General features: G+C 40.7%; 2 protein-coding genes across 5 annotated transcripts in view; one reads left to right on the top strand and one right to left on the bottom strand.

Moving 5' to 3' along the window:
- Window positions 1-896: 896 nt before the first annotated feature.
- Window positions 897-9,700, bottom strand: LINS1 (lines homolog 1). The gene is made up of 3 exons (XM_072399125.1): window positions 9,103-9,700; window positions 6,072-6,255; window positions 897-3,904 (listed from the first exon to the last, which is right to left on the bottom strand). The coding sequence occupies exons 1-3, from the start codon at window positions 9,698-9,700 to the stop codon at window positions 3,049-3,051; spliced, it is 1,638 nt and encodes a 545-aa protein (XP_072255226.1). The 3' UTR covers window positions 897-3,048.
- A 6,499-nt stretch (window positions 9,701-16,199) lies between these two features.
- The window catches only part of ASB7 (ankyrin repeat and SOCS box containing 7), a 30,684-nt gene continuing 23,090 nt past the window's right edge, over window positions 16,200-23,793 (top strand). The window contains exons 1-3 of one of the 4 annotated variants that reach the window (XM_072402653.1): window positions 16,200-16,322; window positions 18,827-18,871; window positions 19,859-20,032. The gene's annotated coding sequence lies outside the window, so the exon portion shown is untranslated. Of the gene's footprint in view, window positions 16,323-16,342; window positions 17,833-18,826; window positions 18,872-19,858; window positions 20,033-23,793 lie in introns of those variants that run through there. The other 3 variants (XM_072402655.1, XM_072402654.1, XM_072402656.1) reach the window with 3 other exon arrangements.

Genomic DNA, 23,793 nt, shown 5'->3' with positions numbered 1-23,793 from the left:
AAATGCAGCCCTTTGGGGTAGCACAATAAGTAGTTACAATAAAAGGATTTACCTCGAATTATATAATTACTAAATTAAATAGAAGAGCAGCGTTCAATCTTCCTTAATGGAGACTCTCCAGGGAGTACAGTGGGGCTGCCTCCAGCTTCAGTGTCGCTGTCAGGGTAGCAGACTTGGAAGTATAGAAAGAAGCATTTCTTACACTATTTTACAACTTGCTTATTTCAGGTCTGCAGCTTGAAAGTACTAAATTCACACACAAGCGGGTATGGAGCATTTACAGATGGCATCCAGAAGTGGCAAAAAATGTTTGTCTCCCATGACAGGTTCCCTTTGAAACTGCACCAGGATTGTGAGACATTTACTTTTTCTTCATTCTTCTTCGACACCTCTGAGGCGGAATCTGACACTCAAAATAAATGTTCTAGGTTAACAGGTTAGCTATGTGGGGCCACAAACCATACCAGGCAGTCAGTTGGGGGGCACCGATTTAACACTACACACATGGCATATCAATGGAACTACTAGATTATCATGTGCCATCATTGGCAGCACGGTGGCTCAGAGGTTAGCAATCTTGGCCAAAACACTATCTGCATGGTTTGCAGGTTCTCCACGTGTTTGTGTGGGTTCCCTCCGAGTACTCCGGTTTCCTCCCACATCCCAGAAACATGCAGTTAGGTTAATTGGCTTCCCCCCTTAGAAAGTGGTAATGACAAATGACTATGGTAGGGACATTAGATTGTGATCCCCTTTGAGGGACAGCTAGTGACATAACTATGGACTTTGTACAGTGCTATGTAATATGTTGGCGCTATTTAAATACTGGATAATAAAAAGCATTAGGAACATCACTGCTCATGGTCTGCAGAACACACAAACGCATCACTCATTACTGCTTGGTGTATTTTCAACAAGTGTTTTATTTCTATATTTCACATGACATTTTTTATTCTCATAAATACCAGACATGCATTTGCCATGTTAACAGAAACCCAACCTGAGTCAGGGACATAGAGATGGGCAAAGCTAGAAAGCCAAGTATATAGCATGCTCATAAGGAATTCAGCAAGGGCAGCACCCAAAAAATACCAAAGAAAATGTCTCTGTACCAAACACATTAAAATGTGACTGTATACATGTATATAAGCAAAATGCAGCACCTTCATTAGACCCAACAGACGCGTGGCTCAGAACATCAATGGATCAGTGCATTAGACAAATTTGTTTATAGAATATTGTTCAGCACCCATGGAGAAAATAGATTTGCTGTTATGTATTTGTATCAGGTGTAAGGTAGCTGAATGACTGATAACTGGGATATCAGTTGGAGCCGCACAGCATACAGTACCATGACAAGATTGAACCCGAATGTGAGCAATGGCCCCTAAGCTTCAAACCAGAATGTACAGTGCTACACCTAATATCCCCAACTCTTATAACTCCCCCTGCAGCTATTTTACACCTCACCCACACCTAAACTCTAATTCTCCCAATTCCATCCCTACACCTCCTACTCTTGAAACCCCGAATATACCACAATATGCTGCCCATTGGCTCCACAAATACACAAGGATAAAGCAAAGAACAAGGCTAAGCCCAATTGGCCCCGGAAGGAGTAGGAGACGCAACCACAAAGTCTGCAAGACCTCATCTCACACTAATGCTGAATTCTGTGCCTCAATCCTTGCACAAATAAGGAATTGCTGCCACGTGCCATCCCAGAACTTTAGGGTTCAATCATTGACCAGAAGGAACAGCAAGCTCAACTAGTTGTAGAGTCTCGTACACGTCAGATGATTCTCATCCAATAATCCCCTCAGGGTTGGTATTGGACGAGAATCTAAAATGCGCACTTCTGATGTCGTTCATGGTTCCATCCTGGAGGGGGAGAACTACAGTGCGGCACCCCGCTGCGCTCTCTCCCCTTTTCTTTCATTACAATCCTTCTTGGTAATCACTTGTGGATCCGCCAGGATGGATCAATGAACAACAAACGCTGTACACATGCCAGATTTCCGTCCGATATCAGTTCTGAGGTGATTATTTGGACGAGAATCATCCGACGTGTGTACGCAGCCTTAGTCTCCAGAGCTTGTACAGTATATTGAATAACATTCACATAACAAAAATATTCCCCCAATGTATTTTCCAAATATCTTTAGTAGTCAAAAATATTAATCCCAAATCCCAGATGTGCAAAATAAAGCCCTAAAGTTGAAATTAACTAAAAAATTAAATAATAATGTTGATTGTGCCTGGGCAGTGCCCTGAAAATGCACATTTTGTCTTCTAATTCTTGTAAAAGCAGCGAACGTTACCAATTGTGCCACAACACCAAATGCCCACAGCCTCATAGCTGTATTACTGCAAGCTGAGATTAAGGCACTGCTGCCAGTCTCGTGATATTTGGTGAATATTGTGCTAGTCACTCCTGTTCTCCTTTCTGGAAGCTTGGACATGGAGAAGCAAAGTCCTGCTCATAGAAAGATGGCCGCCTCCACACAAAGACAGAGAAGATCAAGGCATGGGACATCAGTAATGGGGAACGGATGAGCTGCAAGAAGTCTACAGGTAATAACTGAGTCCCTTGTCCTCTGCCTGCTATTCCCAGGCACAACTTTAGAGTTCAGTTCATCTTTAGGTAGACAAAAAAATAAATTAATCTCGAGATTTAGCACCATCATGTAGATTCAATGTACAAGTTTTGCACTTGGTCTATTTGCATAGCACAAGCACTCATGATTTGCTGCAAACATACTCAAATGTGAACAGGAGTCAAATCTGTGCAGAATGGTGCCCGTTTATACACAATTAGAAAACAGCAAACCAGTAGACAGAATCAAGGAGATGTCAGTCAGTATATAGGAGATATCCACATTTGACTTTTATGTATGGTTATTGTTTAATTCTCTGTTGCTTTGGCCAACCTTTGATTTATTAAGCACTTGATTATAGCACCGTAAAGTTTCTATAGGAATATACATAGTAATAAAGTCTTACAGAAGCATTTCAGAAGAGAAAGCTTTGTTTTATAGACTAACCCTGTTATATTTTGGCATTGGGTTGTTCAGGAAGCTTATTTCTGAATTCCTGACTTAGACTACTGACATGGGAGAGCAGTCTGAGCAATGCAGAAGGGTTATAAGGGAAGAGCTTCTTTTTGTGCAGCCTATTAATGGCTTCCTGAAGGTCTTCCAAGCACTGCACTGCCCTCTGCTGGATGCCTTGGGCATGACGCATGCTGCCTCCTGCTTGTGCACTTGACTGTAAAGGACAGGATAGCGCAGAATGAGCTTTCAGCTCCAGCTTTTTCATTTGTTTATCTATATCTGTGCTGTCAGCCCCTGCAGAGTGTACAGGGACAGGACAATGCTTATTGTCTACAGATTCTGATTCAGAATCTTCTGAGCTGTCATAATCTACAAGGCGTTGAAGGGCACCCAGAGAGGAGTTTACACAGCCAGGCGGAGGAGAAGGTGATGAATGCTTGGTATGACGGACTGGTGAAGAGCCAGGACTGCACATTTCCATAGGAGTGGATGAAAGGAGATCAGGAAAACTAAAGCAGTCACTTTGGACCTGTGTTACTTTCACTGATTGCTCTTGCTGTGGACAGACATAGACACTGGCCATAGCAGCTGGGTGGAAATTTCTGGACTTATCAAATAAAGTACATAGGAGACAGAACTGAGGCCAGTCGGCCTTCAGCAGCTTCAGGTACCTAACAAAGTATTCCAGGAAGCAGGTCTCTGAGGAGATGAGAAAATCCAGCAGCACAGAAGAATCAAATAAAACATTGCTGAGCAGGAACAGGAAGATGCAGTGAGGGTTGCTACCGCACGGATGTGAGGGCTCACTCCATATCTTCTCCGATTCATGGCTTGTAGAGCTGGAGTGAAGACTGAAACATGAGACTAATTAGTATACAAAGCAAGGTGAATGTTCATCCAAAATACATACTCAGACTACAGAGCTGTGAAACATGGAGAAACATGAGTATTGGGTAGTAAGAGGAAGGAGAATAGACAGGTATACTTTTTTGCAAGCTGTATCCCATGGCATTACAAGGTCTATTCACTACTCTCAACATTAGGTTCTAAGTAAGCTCTTCGGGGCAGGGTCCTCTCCCCTTGTATCACTGTCTGTATCTGTCTGTCATTTGCAACTGCTATTTATTGTACAGCGCTGCGTAATATGTTGGCGATATATAAATCCTGTTTTTTATTATTAATAATAATAATAATAATAGATAAAGCAGAACACTGATGTTTGGAGCCACTCTGTCTTCTGAGCTTCATTTATAGAGGGCTACTACAAGGTTACTCTTAGGGCTGGTTCAGACCTGTCTTGGGATCAAATGATCACATGTAGCTGACTGGCACCTTGCCACTCATTCATTCACTACATCACTAGTTCTTAAAGCACCAGGGTCTGCACATTTGACTGTACTGGTACCACTCACTGCTAACCTAATTTATTTACTTTGGGGCTGCCGTGGGGAGAAGTTGCATACAGCATTTCCTCTGAGGCAGCGGTTCACTAACATGAGGAAGCAGCACCAACACCGCAACCTCGTGGCCATAGCCTTAAGGGCCTACTGCTACTAAAGGTTCTGTGTGGTATTGCTGTGTATCCAGTACGTTTGTAGAAGTGTTAGGACTCCAGCAAGGTGTGTGGAACTTTTGTAAATGTGTTCAGATCGCACAAATAGCACAAACAATGGGAATTGGTAAAGGGGGGGGGGCTGGGTTACAGAAAGGCACCCTTATGCATGGTAGGGTAACAGTGTTTTTAGGGCCCTCTACCTCCTAGGACTTACATTGGTTTATTCCCTGAAAATAAAGGATGCCCTAGACCAGTGGTGCCCAACCTTTTTTCATCTGTTTACTTTGGGAGAAAACTTGCGGGCCACAATGCAAACAAACATTAAAGATGTATGTTTTAAACTAGAATAGTTTTTAATGTAAATTAAATTGAAATGTTTCTAGTTACTGTGACATACATGCACCAAATAAAAGAGATGACAAATCAAGAATCTCTGCAATGGATAGTTCCAGAGAAATGCAATTCATGTGTAAGATTCAAGGGGTACATGTTCTTACTACTACATCTTCTCCTAAGAAATTAGGGTTTACAGAAGGTAAGTGTCCATCTATGTGTAACAGGCAGCTCGCCAGTCCCTCGCACCGCAGCGTATGCAGATTTGACTGCAGGCGGCACTAAGCGGTACTGAGCATCTCCCCCGAGCAAGAGTTCCATGGCACGATTAAGGGGTAACCGCACCACAACCTCACCGCCAGTGTTCACAGTTTTGCGAACCTTAAGGGGTACCACAGCATACAGACAATTAGCAGTAACCTAATGTTCAATGCCATGAGAGTGGCCCCCAGGGGATTCCCAACAGGTAAACTCAATTTAGGGGACCCTGGTCTTGAAATATCCCCCCTAATGTGAAATTATCCCTGATTGTTGTTAGGATTTTATGCTTGGCACCCCTTTTCTGGCAACTTGTTAAATTTAGGGGGCTTAAATTTAGTTTATTAGCAGCTCTTAGGGTCCCCTGCATACCCTGAAAATTTCACATTTCAATGATAATCAGTGAAGGGGATAAAAGGATTTACACAAGCGGATAATGACAGAAGCATGAACACAGCTCTCATGCTGCTGCTGGGATTATCTCACAGTACAAGCAGTTCCCTCTCCTGGCAGCACAATCTCTATAGAGAAACATAGAGGATGCATGTGCCCCATCCCCCATAAGACAACAGGCAGAGAGAGAAGAGGGCCACATGTGGACAACCCTGCCCTGGACTGTTTTATTTATTTATTTATTTTGCCTACTTTGCACTAGTGAATTCTCATTAGGTTTGACATCCTCAGATTTCCCAGGAAGCTGGAACATGGTATCACTGGTGCCCAGGCAAACAAGCCAAAGGCAGGTTTGTGACACGTAAGATTTTTTTTTCAATGTCATTGTGACAATTGTAATGTGAGTGGGGTATATAAACAAGGTTACATTCATTTTCGAGAAAGGTTCACTTATTTGTGGTCAGATTTTATATACTCACCTAATATTGTGCTGGTAAATTTTCAGCAAACACTTGGCCACCTCTAACATATCATCGTCCTGCTCAATAAAGGTGAGAGACACCCACTCACAGGGGTGCACTGGCTCCTTCCACTCAATATGAAGCTTTAAGAATTTCAGTAGGTGAACCATCAGACTGTCCAAAGCCGGAACATGGGGCTGCCCTGAAACACAGAACACTTGTCAGTCTCATTGCCATGTAATCACACGAGAGGAGATTGCTCTCTGCTGCTGCCTGAAGTGTCTATGAGTATCTTTCTGCAGATTTTCCATATGACACAATGACTAGTTCTGATATCTCAGACACAAGTGATTTGAGAATTTAACAAATTTATTGTTGACTTTACAGGTCTGCAGTAATAAATCCCTCACATGTCACACCAACAGTAATTATTGTCCTAAATCCTCTAATTGGATTATTAAAGATCGGACTGATCTGATTGAGATCCAGCCAATGACTCTGCCCAGACTAAGGCTACGTAGGCACGTCAGATGATTCTCGAGAATCTGACGTGTGTACAGTGCATGTCCGATGTCATTCATAGATCCGTCCTGGTAGATCCACCAATGACGAATGACCGCAATACAAGTGAAGGGAAGCGAGCGCAAAAGGGTGACACTCCATCGTTCTCCCCCTCCTCCTCTCCATAGAGTAGAACGGTGCTGTATGTACAGTGCTCGTTCTTGCATCTTTCAGTCTTTTGTCATTGGAAAGGATTGTAAAAAATAATTTCCAGCGACAAAAACCTAATGTACCTATGTAGCCTAAGAGGACATCAGCAATCTGATGCAGGCAGGTGAAAACTTTGTGCCGTGTTGAAAATTTTGGTTGATATGTGTTGAAAATTTGTGAACACAACCAGGAGTTGCACAGATACCTACTTTTTCATCTTTGACTGACCCTGAATGATACCTGAACCAAGAATTGGGAAAAGCAGATGCACTGTGGATCGTGGGATTTATGCTTCTTCAATGCAACACACATTCACCTGTTAATGTAACACTCCAGGATAGACTTGTGTGAATGGGCTCATAATGTGTTCACCCAATTACTAAAATCTCATATAATCTTTAACATGGTAAAGTTCAAATTTCACATCAAATTGAAGTCATCGTTTTTTTTTATGAAGATTCTTTCACAAAAAACAGTAAAGGTAAAGCAAACACGAAATCAAAGCTTAAATAGTAAAGCAAAACACAAAACGAATTACAATGGAGGTATTATTAGGCTATATAAGATCTGTATGAGATTCCAATGGGAGAATAATGAATACATAAACCATAACAACACAAAGTGCGAATATACTGCTCCTTGTGTTTTAGGAAAACTTTCACTATATATTATATAGAAGTGTAAAAAAAACATAAAAAAAGTGTTTTAAATGATCAGTTTTAACAACAAAAAAAGTGTCCCTTTCAACTCTATTTCTCATGTCAATTCACAGCCCAGAACTGTAGCCCAGGGGTGTCAAACTCTGACCCGCAGGCCAAAAATCCTTTTTTTTTTGGCCCCCCTAAAATGAATTACAGCTGGCCCGCCGCTACTACGGATTGCAGCGAGTGATGCCACTACTACAATTCTCGGCATCAGTCGCGTCTTTAGACCAGCGGCCTATGCGTGGCCCCTCATTGGACTGTTCTATAGACGCAATGCCGGGAATTGTAGAAGCGGCATCACTCGCGTCTATGCAACAGCTCTCTGCCTATGCATGGCCCCGAATTGGAGTTTATACTGACAGGTACGCTCATTACAAATTATTGCTCTACAAATAATTAGTGATCATTTCAAATGTTGAAATCATCAGGAATTATCATAGAGCTATTGCATGCAGCAATTCATTTGGTTTCACACTGTATTCTTTGGCAAGGTAAAACAATTAATCTCAATAAGAAGAGACAAGAACACATGAGATAGCAGTAATATGTAGTGAATTGATCTTAATGTGTTCCTTGGCACAGTAACCCCATTGAAATTTAACTCAGAATGCTACAAATAAAGAAAGAGTCATAAGATTTTTTTTTAAATAAAATTAAAAAAAAAGGGCTCTTTATCTAATATAAGCTTGTTCCAGATTGAATGTTAAGGAAAACCTCTTTGTTTCCATATGAAAATGTTTTATATCTAATGAGAAGGCAAAACTTTCCCAATTTTTTCAGACCGCGACTTGGTCTAAGATTTTAATTTTGGCCCTCTGTGTATTTGAGTGCGACACCCCTGCTGCTATATATATATATATTTCATTTATTTATATTTACTCTGATAATAATGATGAGACTGTGGTCAGCTGGTATACCTTTATATCGTATTAATATTCATATACTGACCAGTTCGTGTCCAGGCATTCATTGGCTTCACTTTTACTTTTCTTTTTTGGATGACACATCAAGTCAAAGGAATCTAACTTGGAAAAAGAAATACAAACATGCAGAAAAAACACAAGAGCTGATGATAAGATATCACTTATCTTGTGTTTACTTTTATTGATAACGTTCATAGCAACACTTGGGATGCTTTTAGTCTCCCTTCATCTAATGAACCTCTTCAAACCTGGTGTTTATACAGCTCACTACACCATCCAAGTGTGCAAAGGTTCATCTTGAGGATTGGAGAAGATGATTATATAGAAACCACCTTTATTTTGGCTCTTAAATTGGGCAGAAGATGGACTTTCCAATTCTTTATTTTTACAATAATTATACTATATTATATAAATAAATAATTAAGTAACAAAACAGCTACTTAGACACACACATACAAAAAAAAAAAAAAAAAGAAATCCATAATATGGAGTCAAAATGATCCACTGTGAGAGAAATAAAAATGGCTAGAATCAATAAAAATGAGAATGATCTATCCAGCAAACAGGAAAACATCCCATAAACGTTGTGAACATCACTTAGTACTTTTAAATAAATATATATAATTTACATTAATTTAGATTAAAAGATTATGCTTTAAAAGTTCTAAATAACTCAAATCAGTGCATAGATGATTTGGTTAATTGAATTACCTGATTGTGCATTGTGGATCTGGATTTCCAAGGCTTTAAGTACACAAAGGCAGGTGGCCCCAAGGATGACCAGGTCAGGGCCAAGCTCTGATTCATCATTAACACCTCCAAAGCTGTTTGATCTGTCACTAACAGGAACCTGTAGCAACCAACCCTGCTGTACAGCATCCAGCAGTGTCCCAGCCAGGGTAGCCATATCCTTGTCCAACATTGCATCTTGCTGGTGAGACAGAGTGCGGGGAGAAGGTAGGAAATCCTCCCCAGCTTTACACAGCAGACATCTTTTAAGCACCAATATGACCTGTTTCTTTACAAAGTAAGGAACAGGGGAGGAGATGATGTTCAAGGCCTGAGGAAGGATGGTCGTCAGAACTTGTCTGCACAGGGAGACATTTAATCCCAGCTGTATTCTTAAGGCAAGCAAGGTTTCTATAAAATCCAGCAGACATGAGAGCTGGCTGCTAGGCTCTCCAACTAGTGCAAGTGGCTGGTATGGAGTGCTGGACAGGTAAGTGATGAAAGTAGAACAGAGTCTTTCAAAGACATGTTCAAGAGGAACCAAGATCCTCAGCAGAAGGTCTGGAAAACATAATAACATGTATCACAGGTCTGGGCATATATAGATGATTTCCATTATATTAGTTTCCTTGCTGGAAAACACGCACATTAGTGTTCTCCCCATCCCCTTATAGACCACCCGGCTGTTTTTGGGTAGTTGGGTCACAATACGGGGGTCGCCACTCTCCTACAGCTTCTTCCCACCCAGCTTAAAAAAAATTCTAGGGAGAATTCTGCATGTTAGATAGCTGTAACACATCACACTATTTGTTTTTATGGCTTTAGATAAGTCATAGTGAAGAGACAATATAATGCATATGTGATACACATATGTATACAGCTATCTAACCTGACTCTCTCTTCCACAATCTATTATGAATGCTGCAGCCGGACTCATCCATCTTTCCCACTTCTCCTCCACTGCGCATCTCTTTGTAGTTCTCTTCATTGGCTTCCATTTCACCTTAGAATCAAATTCAAGGTCCTGTGCTTTGCTTTCAAATACATTCACAGTTCTTGTCCCACTTACCTTTCTGACCTGGTAGAAAAATACTCCCCTAGACGCTCTCTTCACTCCTACATGCATGACTCCAAGACTTTTCCAGAGCTGCCCCCACTCTCTGGAATGGTCTTCCTCATCCTATTCAGCTTGCTCCTACTTTCTGCTCATTTAAAAGAGCGCTCAAAACCCATCTTTTTCAAACTTGCCTACCCATCTTCTTCTGTCTTTTAAAACCATCACCATCACTCCACATCTCCCCTCCTATTGTGTGATACTTCCCCCAACTCCTAGATTGTAAGCTCTTCGGGGCAGGGTCCTCCCCTCCTCCTGTGTCACTGTCTGTATCTGTCTGTCATTTGCAACCCCTATTTAATGTACAGCATTAATTTTTTGTTTATTATTCAATGGGAGAGTGGAAATGTAAGATTCCCACACCTCAAAAATTTAAGTGACACCAGTTTCTTTTTCCAAAGACGTCTCCATCCATTCTATCTGAAAGACGTACTATAGTTTTTCCTGGCAAGGAAACAAAGCAATAGTGCAATTATTGTTTTTAAGCGGGTGTGTTTATGTGTAAATTTAAGACTCTAAAGCCTCCCTAGAAAATATATTCTCATTTGGGACACAAGGGATGCTTTCCTAAACAGAAGTGGAATAACAGAATAAGTAGATTGGTAGTGCTGGTCAGGGACATTTCTTTATTGCAGAGGTGACAGAGAAACTACCGGGATTGAATAGATTTTATATGTTATCTAGTGCATAGAAGCCTTTTGATAGAAGCAATGGAAGTTTTGGATAGAGCAGGAATATGAATAGGATATTTTTAATATTATCTTGTCACTCTACCATCTGTCCAAACTGAAAGTTGTCTGGTTGTCACACCTCTGGTGTGCATGACAACTCTAAAACTTAGGATTCCTCCTCACTTTTGGGTATACAGGACAAATAGAGGGTGAATATACCTAATTGGGTCCCATACAGCAATACAAACTTGGCATTGGATCTTTCTCTTCCCCATTCTATCCAAAACATAAATAAACCAGTTTTTAATTTAAAAAGGGTATTGGATTCCCAAAACTTGTGGAAGGAGAGGTAATCCTGTCCGGTCTGATCCTACAACAGACCTTCATAAATTATCATTATTATTATGTCCAGCCATATTCAGGGCACAAAGCACTTCTATTTAAACATCAGGCAAGGTCATATGAGACCCTGGTCACAAGCCTAAATTTTAGGTGTCAAAATTATAAGTGCTTCAAGAATTATTTCCAGGTAATAACCACATCATCATCATCATCCACTAACATCACTGCTGAGTTGACCCCCATTCATCTGCCTGCACCTAATCTGCATTTATTTCTCCTTCAACAGGTATGTCATGCATTCTGGCTGCCACATCCTCCCCGTTTATCCATTTGTGTTACTCTACAATTTGAATCTGATTGTTTATGGTAAATCGTGCATTCTGGCTGCCATATCAATTGATGAAAAGTGTGATGCTGGTCATGAGGAAGACATGTCAGAACACACTGAGCATCACAGTTTGCAACACGTATGGGGCTAATAAGCTGAAGGCCAATCTGCTGACCCTTGCCCAACATCAAAAGTGCCTACAATGGGATTGTGAATGTAAGAACTGAATCGCGGAATAATGGAAGAAGGTGATCTGGTTTGATAAATCATTTTATTTTATGTAGATGGCTGGGTAGGGATGCATAGTTTGCCTTGGGAAGAGATGGCATTAAGGTGCACTATGAGAGAAAGCTAGCTGGCAGAGGCAGTAGGATGTCACAGATCGGCTAAATACTAAAGATGTCGTGTAAAGTCCATGCATTGAGAGGTCTGATATCTTTGTGACAATACAAGCGGGATCTAAACAATATGTTACAGGTGGTTTTAATGTTTTGGCTGATCAGTATACTTCTATATTATATACTTACTTATCATTACATCCCTTTAACTAGTAATTACCTGAGCTTTTGGATGGCTCACCCGGGAGGCATGGTGCTAACAGTGCTATACAACTATGAAGGTCTTCATGTAAAGGGGCAGCTTGTAGCAACTTCTTGTGCAGCTCCCTCAGGTCTGGGATCATACCTTCCATCTCCTCCTACAAACTCTTCATCCATACTTTGATTTGAAAATCATCATTGGATTCACTGCCTCGGGTTTCTATAGGAAACAGAAAGACCATAGATTTTTTAAACTCAAACATTAGGTTATTATTGCACTGCTGCAACAACACTTTTAATGCACTGCGATCATTGTTTGAGTGCTCAACCCCAAACTCTAAGCTAAAACATTTTTCTAATGCAGACTAAAGAGAAGTTATTTCTTCTATCAAGTTACAGGGACAACAGCTCTCCTTATTTGTTGTCCTGTAGTTACAGGGACAAAAAGTGAGAATACATTTTTCTAACAGCATCACAGACAGAAATAAACATCCACACCGTTATTGAAAATAATAACGTTAAGAAAACATACATTTTAATATTTTTTCTATCATTTTTGAGTTTCAGGTAAAAGAGTCTTGCTTTGCATCAATATGTACTTGGAAATACTACCCAAATCCTTTTTTAATCAGCACTGAAAAGCCCATAGCATGCTGCAGGATGATGAGCAAATAGCATTCTGATCACTTGCATATTTGTGTATATTTACTACTTACTTACAACTATGAGAGTTATACCGTCTGTGATAACTGCACCAGTATGGATGGCTCCATATCACAGATGAACCAACCATATGAAAAACTTTGGTTACAAAACACCTATGTAACTAAATGGGAACTCTCTGAACTCTGATGATTGACATCCGGCTCAATAAGTAACATGTACTTCATGGTGTCTGTAACAAGCGCCATCATGTGGACAATATTGAAAATTGCAATGACTTTGAAAACCATAAGGATTAATCCATCCATCCATAAGGATGAAAGTTGTGTTTTAGAACTGTACAATAATAAATCTATTTTGTAGACGTCCATATATATAGATCTCTGTTTTTAGAGTTTGTAAACATACATCACAACTCTTTCTACATCAGAAAAGCTTTTAAACCAACAGTAAGTCCAGCAAGCCATGAAGGCTTCCTTCAGAGGATGTCATTGATTGCAGTCAATAAAACCACATGAAGGGCCTAATAATGCAACCTATTCTTTCACTATCATTAAAATATCTATCCCTGATATTCCCTAGACACCCACACCATATTGGAAAGGACGTCCCTCTTCGATGACTGTATGCATCCTTCTCCATGCTGCAAACCAATTGCCACACATATTACCACAAGATCTGACATCTGTTGTCACAAGTGTGGCCATTGCAGGACCTCATCTGGAGGTGGTGGGACTACCTGTCTGTGTCACCCTGATATCAGGGACTCCTCATTCCAGCAGCTGAGAATGTCATTGGTGTGAGGCTGCATAGGGCTGATATATGACATACAGCTACATACTGCAAATGGCTGATATATGATATACGGCTACATACTGCATAGGGCTGATATATGATATACGGCTACATACTGCAAATGGCTGATATATGATATACGGCTACATCAGCTTTCCCCCTCTGCACACATGTCCTCATATGGACCGGGGGTGTCTGACTTTAAAAAATATCATTTCTTGTTTGGTCTTAAGATTCGAATAAAGTGAGAAAAAGCAAACAAATATTTTGCATTTCTTTAGTACAGGTAGTCCCCGGCTTACATGTGAGATAGGGACTGCAGGTTTGTTCTTAAGTTGAATTTGTATGTAAGTCGGAACAGGTACATTATTTTTATAAATGCAATTAGGACAGATGTTTGTCTCAACACATTATTAGGCAGCATGGTGTCAGTTACTGTATAAAATCCTCACTGTGAGTTATTCACAAACAAGGCAAAAAAAAAAATCATTATGGAGCCTAGACATTCATTACCTTCTGGAGCAAGCTGTGCTTTAATATGCAAAAAGAAACAACTACAGAGTTTGTCTTGGTCATTAAATAGTTACAAGAGGCTGAAAAAAGAGCTCCCACAACCTCAGCTGTGCTTAGCAAAAGATTTTACTGCAAGTCATGTGAACCGCCCCCCTCCCCCCTTCAAGCCTCTGTCCTGCACACAGCCAGCAGGGAAGCCCCGTTCCTTTCTAAGAGTCGTGCGTATGTCGGGTGTCCTTAACCTGGGGACTACCTCTAATACCAAAGATAATGCAACTAATGATAAATAGTAACAATAGTAAAACTTCACCTAACCGTGAGCTGATCAATGAATCAGATCCTCCACAGTCCTCATCAGACACCATTAGGAAGATCATTATTTCACAAATTGATTTATCTTTTTAAAAAATATCATATTAATGGTTCATGGGATTTAAAATTATGAGGTTATTATAGATTATAGAGGTCCGAAAGGTTGGCGACTGCTGGTTTATATTACCATACATCATAACAATACAAAGTGAAGCACTACCAGTGATGTCGCTGCTACAATTTTCAGTCTGTTGTCATCCCAACTGTGCATCATGTGACAGTGTCTGGGCTTGCCGATCCTTTGCTCAGGCAGGTGCACTGCATCATGGGAGCATGTCACATGATCCTGCATACATGGAAGTCACAGGTATATTGAAGCTATGATGGAGAAATGGAAGAGCTGTGAATGTGCAAGTGAGCTAAAGTTACACTTTAAAGCGTACCTAAACTCAGAATTTTCACTTTACATAAAAGGGTAGACAAAGGGTAGGTAAAAATTCAGCACCGCTCCCTAATTCTCAATCGCCGAATGAATGGGAGAGCAAAGCTTCCCGGGATACCTACATCACGCATCCCAGAAGGCTCTTGGCACCTCGGGCATGCACAGAAAGAGCTCCTTTGTCAAAAGGGGGAAAAAAAGACGATCTCACGCATGTGCAGTTTTTTCCCCTAACTACGTCACCTAATCTGGTGCCTGGGTCGGGTGACGAAGTAAGAAGAACCCGGAGGAAGAGGAGAAGATGGCGGCACCCGGAGTGCCGGCCCAAAGACGGATACCGGGACGACGCGGGATCCGATGGAAGAAACCCCTGGACCGATCGATTGTGCTGCGGGATTTAAGTGGGTTTTTTTTGTTTTGGCTGTTGTTGAGTTTGCTTTCTCTTTAAGGTTTGCACAATTAGCTGGTTATCATTGCACAAAGAGACAGGCGATGTCCCCTCTGCAATAATGCATCTTACCTGCCTGATCGCTGAGATAAGATGCGCCGCATCAGCTTTGGTTGCCAGGGATACCCAGCAATCTCTGCTTATGTGCCGGCGTCTGCTTATGTCATCCCGGCCTGGCCAATCATAATGGCAGAAGATTGCCCAGAAGAGGAAGACGAGAAGCCGTATGGCGGCTCAATATCACGCATATTTAGTTCCACTTTAATGAAACAGGTTCACAGTTTCCCTATCCTGACTTCACTTTGCAGCATGCTTCTTTCGGGTCAATAATTGAAATATTTGTTCTCCTATGGAACCATGAAACGCGACACACCTCAAAAACTGCCAACAAAGCGTTTCTCTCCAAGATGGCCTCTATAAGACGCCGGGTGACCCCCATGACATGGCAAACATATTTTTAAAAGGCGGTGACATTTTTGTATTCCTGACCAGCTTCCTTCACCTAATTCTGCTGGTTCTGGATTCAATGTACTCTTAAGGAGAGACATAGCCAGAAATCCTATTCAACTGAATTATATATATATTGATATTCCCCCACCTTAGCACGAACATCCTATCAGGACCCGGCCATCTCCCTCACAGGAACAGCTTCTAAACCTTTGATAGGACTGCACAGATATCACTTCCGCCATCACCGCGCCTGCGCGAAGGCCTACAACAGAGGCACCTGTGTTACCTAGCAACCACAGGCGACTCTGAGAAAGAAAAGGCGGAGTCTCGAAACAGGCATCTCTGCCAATGAACATCCCGCGCAGCTCGACTACGATTTGCACTGCGCACGCGCACTACTGGCCCTGTGTCCCTGTGTTGTACTTTGCAACGTTGCGGGCTCGCTTTACGACGTTGATTTCTGATTGGTTGCGGCTGAAGGGGGTGGTGGGGGGATTTCTCTGCTTCCCGTTATCGCGGAGGGTTATGGGGCAGGCCCCGGGAAGTACGGAGCGGTGTGAGGCGCTGGGCAGTGGTGTGTCCCGGGGGGTGAGTGTGTCTCTGTCATAGTAACCTTCTCACCACTCTCCAGGCAAGGCCCTCACACCCAGCACCCGCTCCCTGCACCCACTACTCTGCAACAATGGCCTGTGTGTAATAAACAAGCAGAGCTGACTGAGGTGCAATACTCCCACCATTGTCCTGTCATTCACATACATTGACCCTTGCAGAACCCCTTCCCTGAGCCATTATAATTATTGTGTGTATAGGTCCCCAGCCCTGCACCCTATATGTATACACAATTACCCGGCTATATTGCCCTCCTATCAGCTGCTTTGTTTACATTGGGACTGCCTTTTGCAATAGGCCATTCTGCTGGGCCATGTCTGCTTCACTGCAGTTAGGCAGTAAATACCATACATTTAGAATATTTTATCAAACTGGTTCACCTAGTTTCCCCGCCAGCTTGGTAGCATCACCCTAATACCTCCTGGCTCATGTTTTGCATCAATTTTCATCCTACATTTAGGTCCTTTCTATTACAGGGTGATTACTGCCATACAATATTATTAACGCAGCGCTGTACAAAGTCCATAGTCGTATGACTGGCTGTTGCTCAAGGGGGCTCACAATCTAATGTCCCTACCTCAGTCATATGTCTTTATTACAGTCTCAATTTTTGGGGGGAAACAATACACCTAACTGAATGTTTTTGGGATGTGAGAGGAAACCGGAGTACCCGGAGGATTCATCCTGTGTGACCCCCACCCCTCCATGTGTGATTTTATTATTAATATTACTACACAGTATTTATATAAAGACATAAAGCAGCGCTGTACAAAGTCCATAGTCATGTCACTAGCTGTCCCTCAAAGGGGCTGACAATCTAATGACTCTACCATATTCATATATTAATAACACAGCAACTTCATTGTAGTAGACGTCAATTGTCTAAGGACAATTTTGGGGGAAGCCAGTTAACCTAACTGCATGTTATTGGGAAACCCACACAGACACGGGGGGAAGCTGCAAACTCTATTTAGATGTCTTGGCTGAGATTCGAACCTGAGACCCAGCACTGCAAAGGCTAGGGTGCTAACCTCCGAGCCGCCATGCTGTCCCCTATACGATAATGTCACCCTGCCGCATGCACAGGGGTATGTCGCTTGGTCGTACTGATGCACTTTGTACAGACATGACCACTAAACTTTACATTAAATAACTTGCAAATGCATACACTTTGTATGTCCCAGGTCAGTTTAAGTGACACCAATTTGGCTATCTTTAAGGGTGACAATGGCCAGTAATGTAAAAGGAATTCTACCCACTGACTGCCAAATTAATGTTCTGTGAGCTGTGGATATAGTGAGTATAGAAGGGGTTCCCTGAAAAGTATTTCAAGGCTCCCCCCAAGGTCCAAAAACACTGATGTAGAATGTAAGTGGCCAGAGGAAATCCGATAAAAAAAAAATAATAAAGGTGAAAAGTAATAACAATAAAAACAACAAATGTTTGAGCAAATTGTCAGCTAAGGAGCATTTACATCTCTTTTAAAAAGGTGAACTGATTTAGTTGTCTGTAGCATCCAATCACATTGCATTTATCATATCATTATAGGATATTAATCTGCTGATATATCCACCAAGAACTCTTCTGCCTTGTACAATTTATTGTTCATAACCCCAAATGTTCCAAACCGGTATCAGACATTTTGGTCTGGTTTGAGGAAACAGTCAATTTTTGTTGTCAGCATTTAGCCATTATTTACAGTTTATAATATATTCGCACAGAAGAATACAAATTCTACCATTAACTAGTAAAGGAAAAGGCTCGGCGATTATATAATATATATGGCTTCATTATGTCACTGCACTGTCCTGCAATACCAATTCTATTTGGTTAACGTATGCGTTTAAAAAAAAAAAAAGATTTTCCATGTTCAATAAATAAATGTCATTGTTATGTGAACAATGCTTCTAGTTATTTATAAGAAATAGTCTTTCCTGTGATCTGGATTTATTTCCATATTATCTATCCTCTGGACCAACTTATAGGGTTTTATATCTAGGATATGTTTATTTCCCTAGTGGTTAAACTTGATGGTCTTTTTTCAACCTAACCTAACCTACTATGTAACTATTTCAGGATAATAATTTCACTTTTCTGCTTCAGTTATGTAAACCTCTAGCTAACATTGGCTACATTTGTAGAAACTAAAACCAACACCCCATTTGTGACATATAGTTTAATTATGTAGACGATTTCCATGCATATTGCTATATTGTTGCAAGTTGCTATAGTGGTTCTTTGGCAGAGTTTCATTTCTGGGTGGGAGGAGGAAAATTCAGCTTCCATAGAGGTGCTCTGGGTTAGGTATTCAGTATTTTTGCCTCACAACAAATTCCAAGTGCACTTAAAAAATGAAAGTTTGAATTTGGTTTCTTTGGTGGAATATAGGCACATCGTGGTTGCTCACACATGTTTTGGGTATGTTGTATAGCTGTGGTTTCTTTTTTTCTCAGTGTACTTCACCTCTTATTTTATTTTTTTAGGTCTATCATTCTTGATTTCATAAAAGTTAAAGAAAAAGACCAGAGGTAAGAAATTTATATATACTATGTATCCTTAGCATTTACCGTCTGTGTTTGAGATTCGCATGCATCTGATGGGCCAACCCACACCAGGGCATTTGTGGGCAGCAGATTTTTGAATGTTGGAGAAAGAATGCTGCATTTTTACATTTTTTTGACTGCTTATAAACACTTCCATTGAACTCAATAGGGGCAATGGCAAATGTTTACAAAGGTTTATAAGTGTTTATAAATCCTTTCATTGAAAACAAATTGAAGAATTTACCGCCGTTTATAAGCACTTGCTTTGGGCTAAGACTGGGTACATCTGTGCAATAATTGTTGTTGTTAAGGATCGTGAAAGATCCTTTCCAGCAACAAAAACAGCAAGATGCATGAACGAGTGCTGTACACACAGCACTGTTCTGCTCTATAGAGAGGGAAGAACGACGGAGAGCCACCTTGCTGCACTCTCTCCCCTTCACTTTCATTATGATTGTTCATCATTTATCAGATCCACGAACAACAAGCACTGTACACACGCAAGATAATTACCTCAGGGCTCATATCGGACGACAATCATCTGACGTGTGTATGTAGCCTTAGTCTACACTAACTTTCATTTATATAAATGCCCAACTTTTATATACAGCTTGGGGTACTTTTAAAAGTGCAGAATGCAGGTTTTTGTGTACATTATGGGCTGCTGTAACACAACATCCATGTCAACACTCATTTTGAAATGCCTTGTGTGAATGAGCCGTTTATGACAGCCATAGACAAGGCAACGTTTGCAATGAATTAGGCGATTGTTCCTACAAAAATGTTGACTAGATGAAAACGGTTCAATTTACAAAAAAAATTTGGGCAGAATATTGGCTGGACAAGGCCTATTTCTTTTTTATGTGTTCTATTCAATATGTAAAAAAAAAACCAAACAAACAAAAAACAAAGCTGAAAGCCGCTTTAACGTATCTAAATCTGGTGATCATTTGTCTTCTTTTTCACTAAAAGCAAGAACTCCCTTCAATTGGTATTCCAGCAGTAGGATCCTCTCAGTCTCCCAAAGATTGCACAGTGTTATGATGTTATAAAAGTGTCTTCTTGATGTGGGCACAGACTGCAACTCTGGATCACAGATCATCAGAGACAAGAACAGTGCTGACAAAGGACACAAACTGTGCACAAGTGAGTGAAAAATAGGTTATTTTTGTCCTAGTGATTGGGTAGAAAAAAATGAAAGGGGGTAGCTTAGAGATAACCTGTACCCTTTCCATATGGCTGCTGAGTAAAGAATATGGTTATAGAATAGTTAGGTATCATTTCGAGCCTTAATGTAGTGCATTGTACATTTATTTGCTCTGCTAAATCTAGCCCCAACTAATATATTGGTGTAAATTTTTAATTTAAATGTCTACATAATTTCTTATTACAAATATATCCTCCAGTAAAAACTGAAGGTTGCATGTTACTACTTTGGTGCATGTCTGTCTTGTTGGCTTCAGAGCCAGCTCTCTCTCATTCCTCCTGGACGTTGCTAGTGATATCACTACTAGCGCCAGAGCTGAACAGATGACAGCCGGGTCTGTGGACACGGGAACAGATAAATGCCATAACTTCCAGTATGTGTTTCCCTGCTTCAACATTCTGAAGAGGGTAACAGTAATAGGACTATGTGAGCAGGTGTGGGACACAAAAGGCATTAGCGAAAAAGAGCAGAAATGGCAAAATGCAGGCTGCAAGGGGGGAATTAGGGCATCTTAAGTTGTAAGCTCTTCAGGGCATGGTTCTTTTCACCTCCTGTGTCACTGTCTATATCTGTCTGTCATTTAATGTACAGCACTGCGTAATATGTTGGTGCTATAAAAATGTTGTTTGATAATATTCTCTAAGACACGAGTGTCAGAAATAGCAAGATTCCGGCTGTAAGGTGGAAATAGGAGCATCTGCAGAACACATCAGTGGCTGGCAATGTGAGCGATTACTGCCCTACGCTTTTATTCGGGTCAAGCAGTTTTTTTTTTTTTTTTTTTATTAGGTAGAAAGTAATTTAGTGTAAGTGCAAACACATGTAGTATTAATAACAGATGATGAACTCACAGATAAACAACATATAGGAAAGCTGTTTTATTTGCAAACAAATTTTCATTTTTTTTGTTCATCATGTCCTGAGATTTACACAGCTTTGACACAAAGCCTATGATGACACTTTTTCTGTTACCAACCATAGAAAGGTTACAATGGTAGCTACAGTCAGATCCTACTGACTAGACTGTAAGGAGCAGCTTTGGTTGAGGTTGGTGAGGTTATTTATCTGCTTTGTCTGCTCTCTTCTATCAGAATTCAATATCTGCACATATGCATGCAAAACACCTATTTGACTCTCAGTCTAAGGCTACATACATATACACGTGCAATAATTGTAGTTGGAAACAAACCATTAACGACCGATCGTTCGATAAACGAGAAATGTCGCTGGAAACGAACGATCATCCTGGCTGCTCTGTTTGGTCGACGATCATTTACCATCCATTGTGTGTATTGTGATTGTGGATTGTTCTGCGGTGCACTTTCTCTGGTACACATCACTTCCTGCATTGTTCAAACTATTGTCTCTAGTGTGTGTACATTATTGGTGGATTAAATTTGAACAATCATATCGTTACAGAATGTACTGAATTGTGCACTATACGATTGTTCAAAATAATCGTTGATCTGTCGTTAGTCGTTCATTTTCCTTTTTTAAGTACATTTTTATTAAAGATTTTAACATATATAAGAATACAACAATGCAGTATCACAAAAAAACAAATAAAACATATAATAAACAATAAGAGAAGTGTAGATGTATAATAAAGAATGATGTCAGAACATAAAAATAAACATCTTGAAGTACATACAAATCCACAGGAACAAAGACAAGATTACAAATACACCTGTGTTTTTCTAAACCTTTGTATTTAATATATCAATACACAATCATTACTTGTCTAGCATCAATCAGAGTAAATGAGCATTCTTAAATAAACGCCTTTGCAAAATCAAAAAATGAGAAAAGAAAAGAAGATCTCACTAGGGAAACAACTGGTCCAGCCAACCCTCTTTGACGTTCAGATGAGCAACGCAGAAAAAAATTACAGTTAATTCGTACTATATATTACTAGTAGCAATTGCTTGATCCCATGGGGCCCAAATTTCTATAAATTTCTCTAGTTTGTTATCGAGCCTAGCAGATAGATGGTCCATCAGCCGAATATCCCCAACACGTGTCTTCAAATCCGGAACGTTTCTAATGCACTGAGATGAGGTATCTAGCCGCTGTGAGAATATGCGCCAAAAGAGTCTTCCTTGGTTTAGAAAGTTTGTTTATGGGCACATTCAACAAATGGGTCACCGGATCTAAAATAATAGAGCTGGGGTTGGCAAACACGCCTAGTGTGCACCTGCCTACCAGTGAAATGGCCTAGTGGCTAAAAAAGTTTGCTGAACTCTGTAATAGAGGTTTCCAGTATTTTAATGAGCAAAGCATTCACCCTGCTCTAGTAAGGAACTATCTTAGAACAGTTCCAAAAAAACGGTGCCCCACTTGGGAATCACACCTCCAGCAACTTACTGCAAGACGAATATATGGAGTGAAGCCTGTCTGGGATATATTACCAATGCATAAGGATTTTACATACATTTTTCCTATACAGTGTGCATACCAAACTCTTATGAGCTTTACCCCATATAACCTGCCACAGCTCAGGAGGAAGTTCCCTGCCCAGAATGGTCTCCCATTTAGTCATTTAGGCATGCTTGACTACAGGCACAGCAGGTTCAGCCCTCTATGAGATAGACCTCCTGCACATACACGTTCAAATGTGTGAAGGGTAAAAAGACAAAGTCTCCAGTGGGAGTTTGGGCAAACTACGGATTTCTAGGTAGCTGTATATGGCAGATGAAGGTAGTTTAAATTTGGATTGTAGATCCGCAAAGGGCATTACCTTCTTAGTAACTGGATTGGAAAAATGTCCAAAACAGAAAATCTTTTTTGAAACCCAGGGAAAAAAATCATACGCCTAGTCAAGCTATTTGGGATTTGAGGGTTATATAGAAGGGAAGTTAGTAAGGATTTGGGAGAGGCAAGATGGACTTTTCTTTACTACCAAGCCAAATTCGTCAGAAAATCTAAATTAAGTACAGCTATAGGGCGATAACTTGTTGGATCTGTTGGATCTTTACCTGGTTTTAAGAAGACTGATATAAAGAAATGGAGTGTAGATTGCGGGAGTAACTCACCCTCTAGCATACTGTTAAAAAGTGTGTGAAGGTGAGGAAGCAGTTGTTCTAAATTAGTCTTTTATTATAAATTCGGCAGCCCATCTGGACAAGGTGCTTTATTAGAAGGTAAGGATTTAATCGTTAGCTCTATTTCTTCTGATGTGATTGGGCTATTAAGTTTTTCAACCATTTCTTTCTCCAGCGAAGGAAGAGAGCATGTTGTCAAGGTCCAGGTCTTTTGGCATTGCGAGTTAACCAGTGCTTTGTTTCTTTCTCATGATGTACCAAACTGTAGATTTTGCCACTCCTAATATTATAGCAATTTCTCGGATGGGTTTTTTTTTGTTTTTGCAGACTAAGGATGGTTGTTTCATCTGCATGGAGAACTCCTTTGAGGAGTTCTGCGTGTTGTCTGTTCACAGCAAAATCTTCCACATACAAGCAAACCCCCCCTCAAATCAACTCTCCAGGCCTTTTATCTTCTTAATTGATAATGACATAACAAAGGAATTGCCCACCCCAGCTCATGAAATAGTAAAGCTACGTACACACGGCAGATTTTTATCGCCCGATAATCGGCATCGGCCAATTATCGGGCGAAAATCTTCCGTGTGTACAGTCGGTGTCGTCCATCGTCCGGACGACCGACCTGCCGGATCCACGGGCGATGGACGACAGCCGATCGT

The sequence above is a fragment of the Pyxicephalus adspersus genome, chromosome 2 (assembly GCF_032062135.1).
Source record: "Pyxicephalus adspersus chromosome 2, UCB_Pads_2.0, whole genome shotgun sequence".
NCBI lineage: Eukaryota > Metazoa > Chordata > Amphibia > Anura > Pyxicephalidae > Pyxicephalus > Pyxicephalus adspersus.
This window is presented reverse-complemented; position numbering and strand designations above follow the sequence as displayed.